Source organism: Chiloscyllium plagiosum, unplaced genomic scaffold, assembly GCF_037043375.1.
Source record: "Chiloscyllium plagiosum isolate Xiang-an unplaced genomic scaffold, Cpla_swu_hap1 HiC_scaffold_33, whole genome shotgun sequence".
NCBI lineage: Eukaryota > Metazoa > Chordata > Chondrichthyes > Orectolobiformes > Hemiscylliidae > Chiloscyllium > Chiloscyllium plagiosum.
This window is the reverse complement of record NW_028270171.1, coordinates 19,012,789-19,027,872: the sequence shown is the minus strand read 5'-3', so window position 1 is coordinate 19,027,872 and position 15,084 is coordinate 19,012,789. Positions and strand designations below refer to the sequence as shown.

General features: G+C 41.8%; 1 protein-coding gene and 1 pseudogene across 1 annotated transcript in view; one reads left to right on the top strand and one right to left on the bottom strand.

The window, feature by feature from the left end:
- The window catches only part of LOC122542272 (glutamate receptor ionotropic, NMDA 2B-like), a 397,331-nt gene that overhangs the window by 265,118 nt on the left and 117,129 nt on the right, over positions 1-15,084 (bottom strand). Inside the window, exon 3 of the mRNA XM_043679844.2 lies at positions 7,253-7,672. Coding sequence (XP_043535779.1) covers positions 7,253-7,660 — 408 coding nt within the window. The 5' untranslated portion in view covers positions 7,661-7,672. The remainder of the gene's footprint in view (positions 1-7,252; positions 7,673-15,084) is intronic.
- On the top strand, positions 719-7,120 carry LOC148141237 (uncharacterized; annotated as a pseudogene).

Genomic DNA, 15,084 nt, shown 5'->3' with positions numbered 1-15,084 from the left:
CGCTGTGTTGCAAACATTATTTGATTAATCCACCACTAAGCTTTAATCAAAACACACTTTTTATTCTTACAACACTGTTAAAATATAACAAAAGAAGAATTGGCACAATTTTACTCCGTGGAAATACTTAACAAGATAATGTATTATTTAACCACTAATCATCAACTGTTCCAATATATGCAGCATCCTAAGAAAATATATATAACCAGGAGATTAGGAAAAAAGAAAAGCAATATGCAGCATCCTATTCAATTCAGCAACAGAGTTATTATTCTCACAGGGTTCTGAGGAAGGGTCACCAGACTCAAAACGTTAACTTTGATTTCTGGATGCAGGTTTGCTCGCTGAGCTGGAAGGTTCATTTTCAGACATTTCATCACCATACTAGGTAACATCTTCAGTGAACCTCTGGACGAAGCACTGCTGGTGTTTCCTGCTTGCTATTTATATGATTGCGTTTCCTCGGGTTGGTGATGTCACTTCCTATGGTGATGTCATTTCCTGTTCTCTTTCTCCGGGGTTGGTAAATGGGGTCCAAGTCAATGTTTTTGTTGATAGAGTTCCGATTGGAATGCCATGCTCGTGTGTATCTCTGTTTGGCTTGTCCCAACATGGATGTTTTGTTCCAGCCAAAGTAGTGTCCTTCCTTATCTGTATGTAAGGATACCACCCAAGAATTCCTGATGACCATCAAAGACACCAGATAGAAGCGGATGAAATAATGGTGTCCTTTGTAACAGCCCTGTTCTAATCAATCAGCATCAACCTAGCCAAGGAAACACTGACTACACTATTAGAAGACCCAAAGACACACACACATCAGTGGGTGGACCTATGCCTTACCACCCAATTCGCCTTCAACAACAAAACCTACAGACAAACCAACAGAACACCCATGGGATCTCCGATATCCGGATTCTTAGCAGAAACAGTAATGCAGAGACTTGAACAAACAGCTCTGCCAACCATCCAACCCAAACTCTGGATCCGCTATATGGATGACAGCTTTGTCATCACTAAACAAAACAAATTAGAGGAAATCTTCAAGACTATCAATAATATCCTTACTGGCATAAAATTCATTAAAGAGGACGAAAACAACAGCAAACTGCCATTCCGAGATGTCACAGTAAAGCGAACAGCCAATGGGGAACTTCAAACCAGTGCTTACAGGAAAACAATACATATGGACCAAATATTCAACAACAGAAGCAATCATCCCAACATCCACTAGCTAAGCTGCATCTGAACACTATTTCCATGAGCCACCACACGCTACAGCACAGAGGAACTATGCAGAGCAGAGGGAAATCACCTATACAGTATATTCAAAAAGAATTGGTATCCAATGAACACAGTCCACCGATTTCTCAGCAACAAACGCAAAGAAGCTGACAAAATGCATCCGGAAATCCTAGTTACTCTCCCCTACATCAAAGACATCTCAGAAATGACTGCCAGACTACTCCGACACCTTAGCCCACAAACCCACCAACACACTAAAACAGCAGCTAATGAACTTGAAAGACCCTATGCAGACAACAAGCAAAACTAATGTCATTTACAAAATACCGTGCTAGAACTGTAACAAACACTACATTAGACAAACAGGCAGAAAACTAACCACCAGGATACATGAATTTCAACTAGCCACAAAACGACATGACCCTCTCTCACTACTGTCCTTACATACAGATGAAGAAGGATACCACTTTGACTGGGAAAACACATCCACTCTAGGACAAGCCAATCAGAAACATTCACAAGAATTCCTAGAAGCATGGCATTCTAACTGGAAATCTATCAACAAATACATTGACTTGGACACATGACAGGAAATGACATCACCAACCCAAGGAAACCCAAACATAAGAGTAGAAAGCAGGAAACACCAGCAGTGCTTCGTCCGGAGGCTCACTGAAGATGTTACCTAGTATGGCGATGAAATGTCCAAAAATAACCTTCCAGCTCAGCGAGCGAACCTACATCCAGAACCTCAACCTGAGCTACAAATCTTCTCAACTTGCTGGCTTTGATTTCTCTTCACAGATGCTGCCAGACCTGCTGAGCTTTTCCATCAACTTCTCTTTTTGTTTATTGTTCTCCCGTGCTGTCTCTCTCCAGTCCGGTAGAAAGAAACAATGTGCCCATACAATGTTTTAAGAGGAAGCCCCTCTGTCTAAGACTTCATTCCAGCATCAGCAAATCAAATCTTGCAGCTCCAGCAGCCAGAAAATAACACCGACTAACTGAAATCAAAATCATTTTAGGTCTGTGTAAGCCTGACCCCACCCACTCATGATTCTCTTGTCTTATTAAAAAAAAAAGCCATGATGAACTCAAAGCCAAAATAAAAGCAAATTACTGCGGATGCTAGAATCTGAAACCAAAAGAGAAAATGCTGGAAAATTTCAGCAGGTCTGGCAGCATCTGTAAGGAGAGAAAAGAGCTGACCTTTCGAGTCTAACTGACCTTTTACCAAAGCTTTGACAAAGGGTCAGTTAGACTCGAAACATCAGTTCTTTTTTTCTCTCCTTAAATGCTGCCAGACCTGCTGAGATTTTCCAGCATTTTTTCTTTTGGTTATGAACTCAAAGCTGTTTACCAACTGCCTGTCTGAAGCAAATATTTTGGCACCACTGTGACACCCCTCTGCAAGAGAAACAGGATAGAAGAGATATTTTAAAGGCTCAGTATTGTCACAAATGAGCATCGCCACCTCATGCCAAACTCCTTTACTCCACATATCCAAACAATCATCCTCTTGAATGCCTCCAACACACTTCAAGGCAGTGAATTCCATGCCCTGACTACTCACTGTGTGAAAATGTTTTCCCTCACATCACCTTTGCTTCTTTTGCAGATCATTTTAAATCTATTCCCTCATTTTGTTCCCTTTACGGACAAGAGTAATCATATGAGTTTAATCATACCTACTCTGTCTTGGAGTTTTAGCTCCATTTTTCTCATCTGCTCTCAAAAGCACAATTCATTTGTCTATTAAAAATGTGTCCAACTCAGCCTTGAATACATTTCACTATCTTCTAGGAAAGACAATTGCGCAGTTTTAACGACCATCTGAGAGAAGATATCTCTCCTCCTGTTTGTCTTAAAAGGGAGTCCTCTTACTCTTAGGCTAGTTTTAGTTTCCACCCAAGGCTAGTTTTAGTTTCCACCCAAGAATAAACATTCTCCAGGTATCCAGTCCTCTCAAGATCTTATATACATAAGTTTACTTCTTCTGAACCCTAATGGGTATAGGCCAGACTTAATCAAGCTTTATTAATAAGATTAGACTTTCATCCCAGGAATAAGTTGTAAACCTTCTCTCTGAACTGTTTCTAAGGTAATTTTCTGTTTTCAAAGGATGGATGTGAATGTATTAGAGAGAATGTAGAAGTCCTTTTCAAAAATGGTTTCAAGGTTGGGAAACTTCAGTTACGATGGCAGATTGAAGAAACTGGGACTATTCTCCATGGAGAGGAGAAGGCTACGAGGAGATTCAATAGAGGTTTTCAAAATCAGGAGCAGGATAGGAGTTTTAAAAGTCAGGAGTTTTACTCCTCCCATAGCTGACTGCCAAGCACATGGTGGAAAGTGCAGGGGTATCACAAAAGTCTGCATACAATGACATACTTTAAATTGTTTTTAGGTAGTCATTTCAAATTGTTTGTTCTAAATAATGTGAATATTGTTGTGTGTTTGTCAAGCCACACTGCTGTAATATGAATTTTTAATACTTACAGTTTACAAATTTCTTGAAAGGATGCCGTGCCTTCCAAGATTAGGTTTGTAATGAATCGTATTTTTGAGGGAAGACAGGCAAGTGGAACTGAAATCACAACTGGAGCAGCTATGATCTTATTGAAGAACCAAATGGCCTATTCATGTCTGTGTTTTCATCTGCCCTTGCAGTAGTAATTCACAGAAGGATAGAAGCACTGAATAATTACAGAACAGCAGGAAGCCATTCAACCCATTATGTCTGTACTGACTCTACAAAGGCCAGTCACCTTATCCCATTCCTCCACCTTTTCTCCATAGCCCTGCAATTTTTTTTCATCAGAATAATATCTGATTCTCTTTTAGAAACCATGTTTGAATCTGCCACTATACTATTTTCACATTCTCATGACCCTCTTGATAGACATTTCTGCAGAACTCCTCAGTGAATTTGTTTGTAACTATGGTCCCCAATCAGTTTTCTATTTTCTGTGCAATGCTTCCTACAAGTTATAACCTCTCAGTTCTGATATAATTCTAGTAGATACCGTTTGCACCTTTTGCTTATATCTATTTTATAATATGGAGATCAGAACTATTTGTGGTTACAGCAAATGTGGTCCAAGTAGATTTGGAGACAAGCTGGTGTCACTGCTTCCCAAAGCTGTCCCTCTACAAATGAACCCATGTTTTTTATTTCCATTTTTAAAATGATATTATGAACATGCAAGGAGTTTCTGTGATGCGTTAGGTGGCATTCCTCCTCTGGGTCAGAGGCTCTAAGTTCAAGTCCCACCTCAGGACTTAATAGCTATGGAAGACTTTTCTTTTGGCTATGGAAGACTTTTTAATTCATTCACAGGAAGTCGGCATAATTGTCTAACCCAGCATTTATTGCCCATCTTTAATTGCCCAGAGAGAAGTTAAGAGTTATCCACATTGCTGAGGGTCTGGAGTCTTACACAGGACAGAAGAGGTAAGGCAACTGATTTACTTCTCTGAAGGACATTAGATTGATGATTATCAGGAAAAAAATCTATGGTTTCATGCTGATCATTAGACTTTTTTTTTAATGCCAAATTTTTTTTTAACCGAATTCAAATTCCACCATGCCACATGGCAGGATTTGAACCCAAGTCTCCAAAATATTTACCGAAGTCTCGTGATTAATAATCTAGGCCATCAGCCCCCACCACTCCCCCAAAAGAAAAGGAGTGTCATACCGTCATCAAAAAGGTTGAATGTCGATCTATAAATCTTTCCATTAGGCTTATGCAAGGCAGTAAAAGCATTAGGGATTTATGCTCAGCTAGAACTATGCAGTAATGCAGTGCAACATGCATCCCAAGTTTAAAAACACTCCAGGTACGGTTCTTGTCATGAGCAAGCATTATCCGCCTTCAGACAGTACGTAAATTCATGTTTCATTAGACAGCAACAGTTGATTGGTCAAGACTCGATTACTGCAGTATTGTATCAGTATTGAGCCATGCAGCAGGGCACAACATCCAGATGGTCTACAGATCTCGCCAGTTTCTGGTGTGCTACTACAGATTAATTTCAATTAAAGGATAGCTACTCTCTCGAATTATTTCAGAAGAGGGTTTTTCAACTGATGAAGTCCATGGTGGCTCTCTGTTGAACAATCCCATTTCCAGTTCATCCCTTCCTCCCTCTGTATCCCCGTAGTCCTGCAAGTTAATTTCCTAACATTCAATGGTTTTTAAAGGAAATTGGAAGGCAATCTCCATTCCCACCAGCCTTGTCAGCTGGGTTTCAGGATATTATCACTCACTAAGTTTTTTAAAAAAAAAGTCCTTATCCAAATTCCACCTGCATCTCTTCCTCAGAACCATAAATTGAAGTCTGGCAACGAGTGTAGTTTTTCTTCTTCTGTACTATCTCAACTTGGCATCATTTTATAAACTTTACTAAATTTCCCTTGCTGAAGAAGAGGAACCCCAGCTCCTCTAACCTGATTTTGTAGTTAAAATCCTTCATCACTTAAACCATTCCATTTTTGTTTTTTCAGGAGATGTGGGTGTTGCTGGCTAGGCCAGCATTTATTGCTTATGCCTAATTGTTCAGAGGGCAATTAAGAGTCCACTGCATTAACGTGACTCTGGAGTCACATGTAGGCCAGATAGGGTAAGGGTGGCAGATTTCCTTCTCTAAAGGACATCAGTGACCCAGATGAGTTTTTACAACAATCAACAGTGGATATATGGACACCATTTGGTTATCTATTTATTCCAACTTTATTATTGAATTTTGAATTCAATAAAATCATGAGATTTGAACTGTTGCCTCAGAATACTAGCCTGGTATTCTGGTATTAATAGTCTAGTGGCATTACCACTACATCACTGTCTCCCCTTAAATCAGGCAAGTCTCTTCTGCAACCTCTCAAAAAAACTCTCATCCTTCAGAGGAGAAGTGTAAGACCGGGGGAGACAGTGCCTCACAGTGCCAGAGACCCGAGTTCAATTCCCGCCTCAGGCAACTGTCCGTGTGGAGTTTGCACATTCTCCCTCGTGTCTGCGTGGATTTCCTCCAGGTGCTCCGGTTTCCTCCCACCGTCCAAAAATGAGCAGGTTAGGCGAATTGGCCAAGCTAAATTGTCCATGGTGTTAGGTGAAGGGATAAATGTAGGGGAATGGGTCTGGGTGGGTTGCTCTTCGGAGGGTCGGTGTGGACTTGTTGGGCCAAAGGGCCTGTTTCCACACTGTAAGTAATCTAATCTAATCTATTATCAGCACACTCTTGCACTCACCTTAAATTGACATGTAGTGTCAGGAAGCACATGACTACACAGTCTTGATTACAGGTATTGAATTTTGCCCATGGATACTCGGAAAGTGGAAGAAATGCATTTTCAGAAAGAGAATGTACTCATGCAAAACAAATCAAACATTGAGGGTGATTTTGCTTCCTTGTCATGATATAATGTGACAATGGAGGATTCATTAAGACATAAAAGGAGGTTGTGCAGCAGGTTAGCACATCATCAAAGGTGGGATACTTGATTCCTCTCTCTGTTGGCTCTAAGTATCCTCCATGCTTGAGCAGTCGCAACACATACTCTCAGAGAAAAATAAAATGCTATCAGAATAAATTAGAACATAAAGCACAGAGAAAGGCTTTTTGACCCATTTGTGCCGATACCATTTGAAAGAGCTATCCATTTAGCTATTCAGACAACTCTGTTCATTCACTGTTGTCCTAGAAATTTCTTTTTAAATTTTTTTTTAAAGTTGTTATGGATTCTGCTTCTACCATCTCTCCAGCTAACACCTTTGAACAACAAACTGGATGGCTGGTGGAGAAAGTGAAAATGAATCACAGTGGCCAAAAATGTGATCTTCTATTGCTAGTAACTGAAGTAAAGCCACAGTGATGGTGAGTGAAACGAGTTTTTATCTTTAACCAATTGATGTTACATCTAATCATTAAAATTTGGTGTCAATAGTAGCAACATATTTCCTTACGCAGCACTGACCAACTCAAACAAAAACAAGCTAATTCTTACCTTGTCAGCCATTATCATCGAGGAACCACCATGTATTCCAAGAATTGGGATCATAGTCTGAGCTGAAATAAAATCCAAAATTTCTGCGATGGACTCATGATCCGTGTCATCACCAAAAACCACACCGTGCATTTTCATCCCAGACATGAGATCGCACACACGTGTAATGATACTCTTGGGGTCAGTCTCATTTACGGTCACCTGCACCACATTGGGATCAATGGGCAAATGTTGGAAATCATCTTTGTTCAAAACATCTTTGATGTCCATCTCACAGGATGTGCCCCCAAGGATCACGGCAATGTTCAAGGTAGGGGTACTTTTCAAGATTCCTTTTGCCCAATCCACATGAGACGCGAGTATTAATAAAATCTTCAGGAGTTGTAAGCCCATGTGCCTCATCTTCATTGAGTTTAATCCCTGCAATAGATAATAAACCTTAAAGAAAAGTGCATGTCAGATTCTAATCATACAACAATACAGTTCTGATGAATATTGATTATTACTCCTGCAACACCCAGTTGTAAGTCTGATGAAAAATCTGCACCTCCACCAATTGCTGGTAACTTGCTGATAAGTACTCCACATCAGGCCTTGTCCGACAATGTTGGCTTTGTGAATTTATATATTTACAGATGGAGAAAAAACATGTTTGATTGAACCACGCAATCAAAGTAATTACAGGTATTTAGAGTTTATTGTGAGAAAAAGTTGTTTTTCTTTGGAAGTCAATAAGCATTACATATTTGAGAAAGTTTTGTATCTTTACTCAATTGTCTCTTGATGTTTAGATAGGTAGGACAGCATCATTGCTGACCCACCTAGCTAGATATGTTTCCAAGAGTAAATCTAAGTAAGCACCAGTTCAGTTTTGTTTGAAGCCCATGCCCAGGGACTGAACGTCTAATCAAGACTGATACTGAGATATTAAATTGAGGCCTCCACCTCCCCTGTCAAGAGAATTGAAGTAATCCCATGACACTGTTCAAAAAAAGCAAAGGAATCTAATGTTTTCTGGTCTGATCTCCACCAAGAGTACCAAAAACAAATTGTCTGATCACGAAGCTTGCTGTGGATTGTGAATCACAGAATCCCGACAGTGTGGAAATACGCCATTGTCTCAAGACATCCACACCAACCCTCTGAAGAGTATCCCACCCAGACCCACTCCCCTACCCTATTACTCTACATTTCCCCTATTGCACCTAACCTACACATCCCTAAACACTATGGACAATTTAGCCTGGCCAGTTCACCTAACCTGCACATAGAACATTACAGCACATTACAGGCCCTTCAGCCCTCGATGTGTGAAATGACCTGTGAAATTAATCTAAACACCGTTCCATTATTATCCATTTTGTATGTCCAGTGCCCATTTAAATGCCCTTAACATCAACGAGTTTACTACTGTTGCAGGCAGGTCATTCTGAGTAAAGCTACTACCCCTGATATCTGTCCTAAATCTATCACCCCTCAATTTAAAGCTATGTCCTCTCACGTTGGCCTTCACCATCTGAGGAAAAAGGGTCTCACTGTCCACCCTATCTAATCCTCTGATTATCTTATACGCCTCAATTAAGTCACCTCTCAACCTCCTTCTCTCCAATGAAAACAGCCTCAGTTCCCTCAGCCTTTCCTTGTAAGACCTTCCTTCCATACCATGAAACATTCTAGTAAATCTCCTCTGAACCCTTTCCAAAGCTTCCACATCCTTCCTATAATGCGGTGACCAGAACTGTACGCAATACTCCAGGTGTAGCCTGACCAGTGTCTTGTACAGCTGAAGCATGACCTTGTGGCTCCAAAACTCAATCCTCCTACCAATAAGTGGCAACACACCATATGACTTCTTAACAACCCTACCAACCTGGGTGGCAACTTTCAGGGATTTAAGTACTTGGACACCGAGATATCTCTGTTCATCTACACTGCCAAGAACTTTACCATTAGCCCAGTACTCTGCATTCCTGTTATTTCTTCTGAAGTGAGCTACCTCACACGTTAATGCATTAAAGTCCATTTGCCATTTCTCAGCCCAGCTCTGCATCTTACCTATGTCCCTCTGTGACCCACAACATCCTTCGGCACTATCCACAACTCTGCCTACTTTAGTATCATCCACAAATTTAATAACCCAACCTTCTATGCCAACATCCAGATCATTTATAAAATTGACAAACAGCAGTGGCCTCAAAACAGATCCTTGCAGCACACCATTGGTAACTGAGCTCTAGGATGAATATTTCCCATCAACTACCACCCTATGTCTACTTTCAGCTAGCCCCAATTTCTGATCCAAACTGCTAAATCACCTTCAATCCTGAAACTCTGTGTATTTTGTACAATAGCCTACCATGTGGAACCTTCTCAAATGCCTTACTGAAGTCCATATACACCACATCAACGGCTTTGCCTTCTTGAAGAACTCAATAAGGTCAGTTACACACGACCTATCCTTTGCAAAACTGTGCTGACTATCCTTAATCAAACTATTCCTTTCCAGATTATTATAAATCCATTTATAATAACTCTTTCCAACACCTTACCCATAACCGAAGTAAGGCTCACTGGCCTATAATTACCAGGGTTGTCCCGACTCCCTTTTAAACAAGGGAACAACACTTGCTATCCTCCAGTCTTCTGGCACTACTCCTGTTGACAATGATAACATAAAGATCAAAGCTCTGCAATCCCCTCTCTGGCTTTCCAGAGAATCCGAGGATAAATACCACCTGACCCAGGATCCTATCTATTTTTAGATCTTCCAAAATTGCTAAAACCTCCTCTTTGTCAACCACAATCCTATCTAATTTAGTATCCTGTATCTTCATATTCTCACTAACATTGCCCTTCTCCAATGTGAATACTGACTAAAAGTATTCATTAAGCGCTTTCCCTATGTCCTCAGATTCCACACACAGCTTCCCACTATTGCATTTGATTGACCCTAATCTTACTCTAGGCGAAAGTGAGGACTGCAGATGCTGGAAACCAGAGTTTAGATCAGATTGATGCTGGAAAAGCAGAGCAGGTCAGGCAGCATCCGAGGAGCAGGAAAATCAATGTTTTGGGCAAGAGTCCTTCATCAGCTATACTCTAGTCATTCGTTTTTTTCCTAATGTATCGATAGAAGGCCTTAGGGTTTTCCTTGATCCTATCCGCCAACAATTTCTCATGTCCCCTCCTGGCTCTTCTTAGCCCTCTCTTTAGATCTTTTCTGGCTAACTTATAACTCTCAAGCCCCCTAACTGAGCCTTCACGCCTCATCCTCACATAAGCCTTCTTTCTCTTGACAAGAGCTTCAACTTCTTTAGTAAACTTATGGCTCCCTCTCTCGACAACTATCAACTGCCTGACAGGTACATACTTATCAAGGACCTGCAGTAGCTGTTCCTTGAATAAGCTCCACATTTCAATTGTGTCCATCCCCTGCAGTTTCCTTCCCCATCCTGTGCATCCTAACTCTTGTGTAATTGCATCATAATTGGCTTTCCCCCAATTATACCTCTTTCCCTGCGGTATATACCAATTCCTGCACATTGCTATTGTAAACATAACCGAATTATGGTCACTTTTCACTAAAGTGCTCACCTACCTCCAAACCTAACACCTGGGCCGGGTTTACTCCCTAGTATCAAATCCAATATGGCATCGCCCCTTGTTGGCCTGTCCCCATACTGTCAGAAAACCCTCCTGCACACATTGAACAAAAACTGACCCATCTAAACTACTTAAACTATAATGATCCCAGTCAATATTAGAGAAGTTAACGTCCCCCATAACAACTACCCTGTTACTCTCGCACCTATTGAGAATCATCTTTGACATCCTTTCCTCTACATCCCTGGAACAATTTGGAGGCCTATAGAAAGCTCCCAACAGGGTGACCTCCTTTCCTGTTTCTAACCTCAGCTCAAACTACCTCAGTAGATGAGTCCTCAAATGTTATCTTAGCTGTTGTAATACCACGCTTGATTAACAATGCTACACTCCCCTCTTTTATCATCTTCTCTGTTCATACTGAAACATCTAAATCCCAGAATCTGCAATAACCATTCCTGTCCCTCCTCTAGCCATATCTCTGAAATGGCCACAACATCAAAATCCCAAGTACTAACCCATGCTGCAAGTTCACCTACCTTATTCCGGATGCTCCTGGCACCGAAATACACATTTCAAACCAACATCCTGATTGCCAGTGCCCTCTTGCGACCTTGTAAACCCCTATCCCTGACCTCACTACCCTCAATCTCCTGTACACTGGGACTACTATTCAGGTTCCCATTCCCCTGCTGCATTAATTGAAGCCCCCCTGAAGAGCATTAGCAAATTTTTGCCCCAGGATATTGGTACCCCTCTGGTTCAGGTGAAGATCATCCTGTCTGTAGAGGTCCCACCTTCCTCAGAAAGAGCTCCAATTATCCAAGAATCCAAAACCCTCCCCCCTGCACCATCCCTGAAGCCATGTGTTCAGCTCCACACTCTCTCCCTGTTCCTCGCTTCACTAGTAGATGGCACATGCAACAAACCAAAAATAACAACTCTTTGTTCTAGCTCTAAGCTTCCATCCTAGATCCCTGAATTTCTGCCTTAGATCCCTGCCTTTCTTCCTAACTATGTCATTGGTGCCTATGTGGACCACGACTTGGTGCTGCTCTCCCTCCCCCTCAAGGATCCCAAAAACACGATCAGAGACATCACGAACCCTGGCACCTGGGAGGAAACACATCACTTGTGAGTCTCTCTCGTTCCCACAAAACCTCCTATCTGTCCCCCTAACTATCGAGTCCCCAGTGACTAAAGCTCTGCTCCTCTTACCCCTTCCCCTCTGAGCAACAGGGATAGACTCTGCACAAGAGACCTGCACCCCATTGTTTATCCCTGGGAAGCCATCCCCCTGAACAGTATCCAAAATGGTATAATTGTTGTTGAGGGGAACCACCACAGGAGATCCCCGCGTTGCCTGCCAGTTCCCTTCCCTATCCCTGACAGTAACCCATCTACCTCCTCCACATGGCTGTGGAGTAACTACCTACCTGTAGCTCCCCTCAATAACCCCCTCCACCTCCCAAATGATCTGAAGTTCATCTAACTCCAACTCCAGTTCCCTAACATGGTTCTCGAGGAGCTGGAGTTGGGTGCACTTCCTATAAATGAAGTCAGCAGGGACACTACAGTTGACCCTTAACCTCCCACATACTGCAGGAGGAACATTCAACTATCCTAACTCTATTCTCATCTTTGGACTGTGGGAGGAAACTGGAGTACCTGGAGGAAACCTACGCAGACACGGGGAATGTGCAAACTCTACACACACTTGCCTGAGGTTGGAATCGAATCCAGGTCCCTGGTGCTGTGCAAACCACTGAGTCAACATGCTGCCCCTAAAGTAAATCAAAGAATCCCTACAGTGTGGAAACAGGCCATTTGGCCCAACAAGTCCATACCAACGTTCCAAAGAGTATCCCACCCAGGCCCATTCCCTTTTTCCCCTGAACGGTGCACCCAACCAACACATCCCTGAACACTATGGGCAATTTAGCCTGGCCAATTCACCTAACCTGCACAGCTTTGGACTGTGGGGAAAAAACTGGAGCACCCGGAGGGGAACCCACACAGACACAGGGAGAGTGTGCAAACTGCACACAGACAGTTGCCTGAGGCTGGAATCAAACCTGGGTCCCTGGTGCTGTGAGGCAGCAGTGCTAACCACTGAGCCACCATGCCAACCATGAACTGGTTTGAGTCATGAACTATCAAACAAGTAACTAGCGCATAGATGGGTCAGAAAACATTTAACAGTAGACTAAATGCTTTCAATCAGCACACTAAACTGTTATTTTGGATGTAACATATTCAGTTACTGCCTGGTACTTTCCAGTTGTGCCAGTTAACTGGTCAAATCTATCTTTATGAAATTGCAAACCAATTACATTGGACATAAAAGTACAAAACCAGGCCATTCGGCCAACTGATTCATGCCAGTTTTTATGCTGCTCTCAAGCCTCCTTGATCTTCTTCATTTAACTCTATCACTGTAACCCTTTACTCTTTCCTTCTTCAACCATTCATCTAGATTCCTCTTAAGTGTGTCTATTCACATTAACTACTCCCAGTGCCAGCAAGATCCACATTCTCATCCTCAAGTTGAAAACGTTTCTCTTAATCCCCAATCTGATTTTTTGCATTCTTGCTAGAGCATTCTTGTGGCATGCTGAATGGTGAGTTGAGTGGCTGTCTGTGTCGTCTTGGGTCTGCATTATCCAACTGTGGAGATCATAGATCATGTGTGCAAAAAAAGCCCAATCTCCCGCGAGCCAAATGGTCATCTTCTCAGGAATTTCAAACAATGCTGGCATGAGAGCAAGAACAATGAGAAGGAATCATAGTACAAATCAAAGTACACATAGGGGCTCACTGATCTGGGTCGAGTACAGAGGTGGTGCACGATGGGAGAGGCCATTAATATGGGATACAGATAAGAAATATATTGGGTTTTTGATTGGGTTGTACGGATGGGGGAGTCACTGACTGGGGGAACACTGAGGGTGGTTGATACCAATTGGCTTAATTTCTGGTGGGACACTGATGAATAGACATTGATCAGGATCTCCAATGGCGGGTCACTGATGGCGGAGGGACAATGATGCAACTCATTGTGCAGTATACTGATGGAGGTACACTGGGAGGTAAACAGCTGATAGGAATAGAAGACTGACTATGGATGCTTTGATTTGGGAAACACCAATAATGGGAGGCAAATATGGAGTGACTAGTAGGGAGCACAGATTAGGGAGTCTTGGATCAGGCCATAACATCAAGAAGTAGACCTATTGAGTCTGCTCTGCCATTTGATCATGGCTGATATGTTTCTCAACCTCATTCTCCTACCTTCTCCCTGTAACCCTTGATTCACTTACTAATAAGATCATAAATTATGAGGTTACTTTGATTGGAATGAAACTGATGGAAGTGCACATATGGCGGGTCAAAGAGTGGAAGGTGGGTACACTGATGGTTGGTACCTGATAGGGCTACATGGACAGAGATTAAATCTATGTATGGGAACACAAGGAGTAGGGAGATAAAAAGGCGGTGTATCCCACTTGGCGTCTCATGCCTACTTAAGTGTTCCTGCCTCCAAACTTGCCTCAGAGAGAGCATTAAGTTCAATGCATATAAAACTGAGACAATTCATAGAACACACTGTAACACTGGATATCATGCAAAAGCCTCACTAAACCTGTCAAGTTGGAAGCTGCAAAATGTCAATCCATAGACTCACTTTGTTCAGGCTGAAATAACTAATCAAGTGTAATTATAATTAATCAGTTGCAAAAGGCAAATGTTATCCATCAAAGTAAAGATATGTAAAAGGTGTGCATCTGTTAAAGTCAACCCAATAAGCTATACATCAGTAATCATTTTCAGTTCCAAGAGATCTGTGTTTGTGAAAGTAGAATAATGTATGCTTTCATTATAGAATTCCTTCTTTCTGACATCTTCAGAATGAGAAACAGCAATGATGGATGGGTGCCACAGTTTAATTTTTAACAATGTTTAATGTAGTGTCATTTGGCTCAATGGTGCCACCCATGCCTCTAAGCCAGAAATTAATAGCACCATAACAGGCCATTTGGCCCAACTGATCCATGTCAGTGTTTAAGCATCATAAAAGGACCTCCTCCCACTATGCTTCATTTAACTCTATCAACATGACCTTTAATCCCTTTGCCCCTCATGTACTTACTTAGCTCAGCTTAAATATACCTGCGTAATTTGATTTAACTCTTTGCTGTAGTCATGTCCAGCTATTCTGTAGGTAAGGA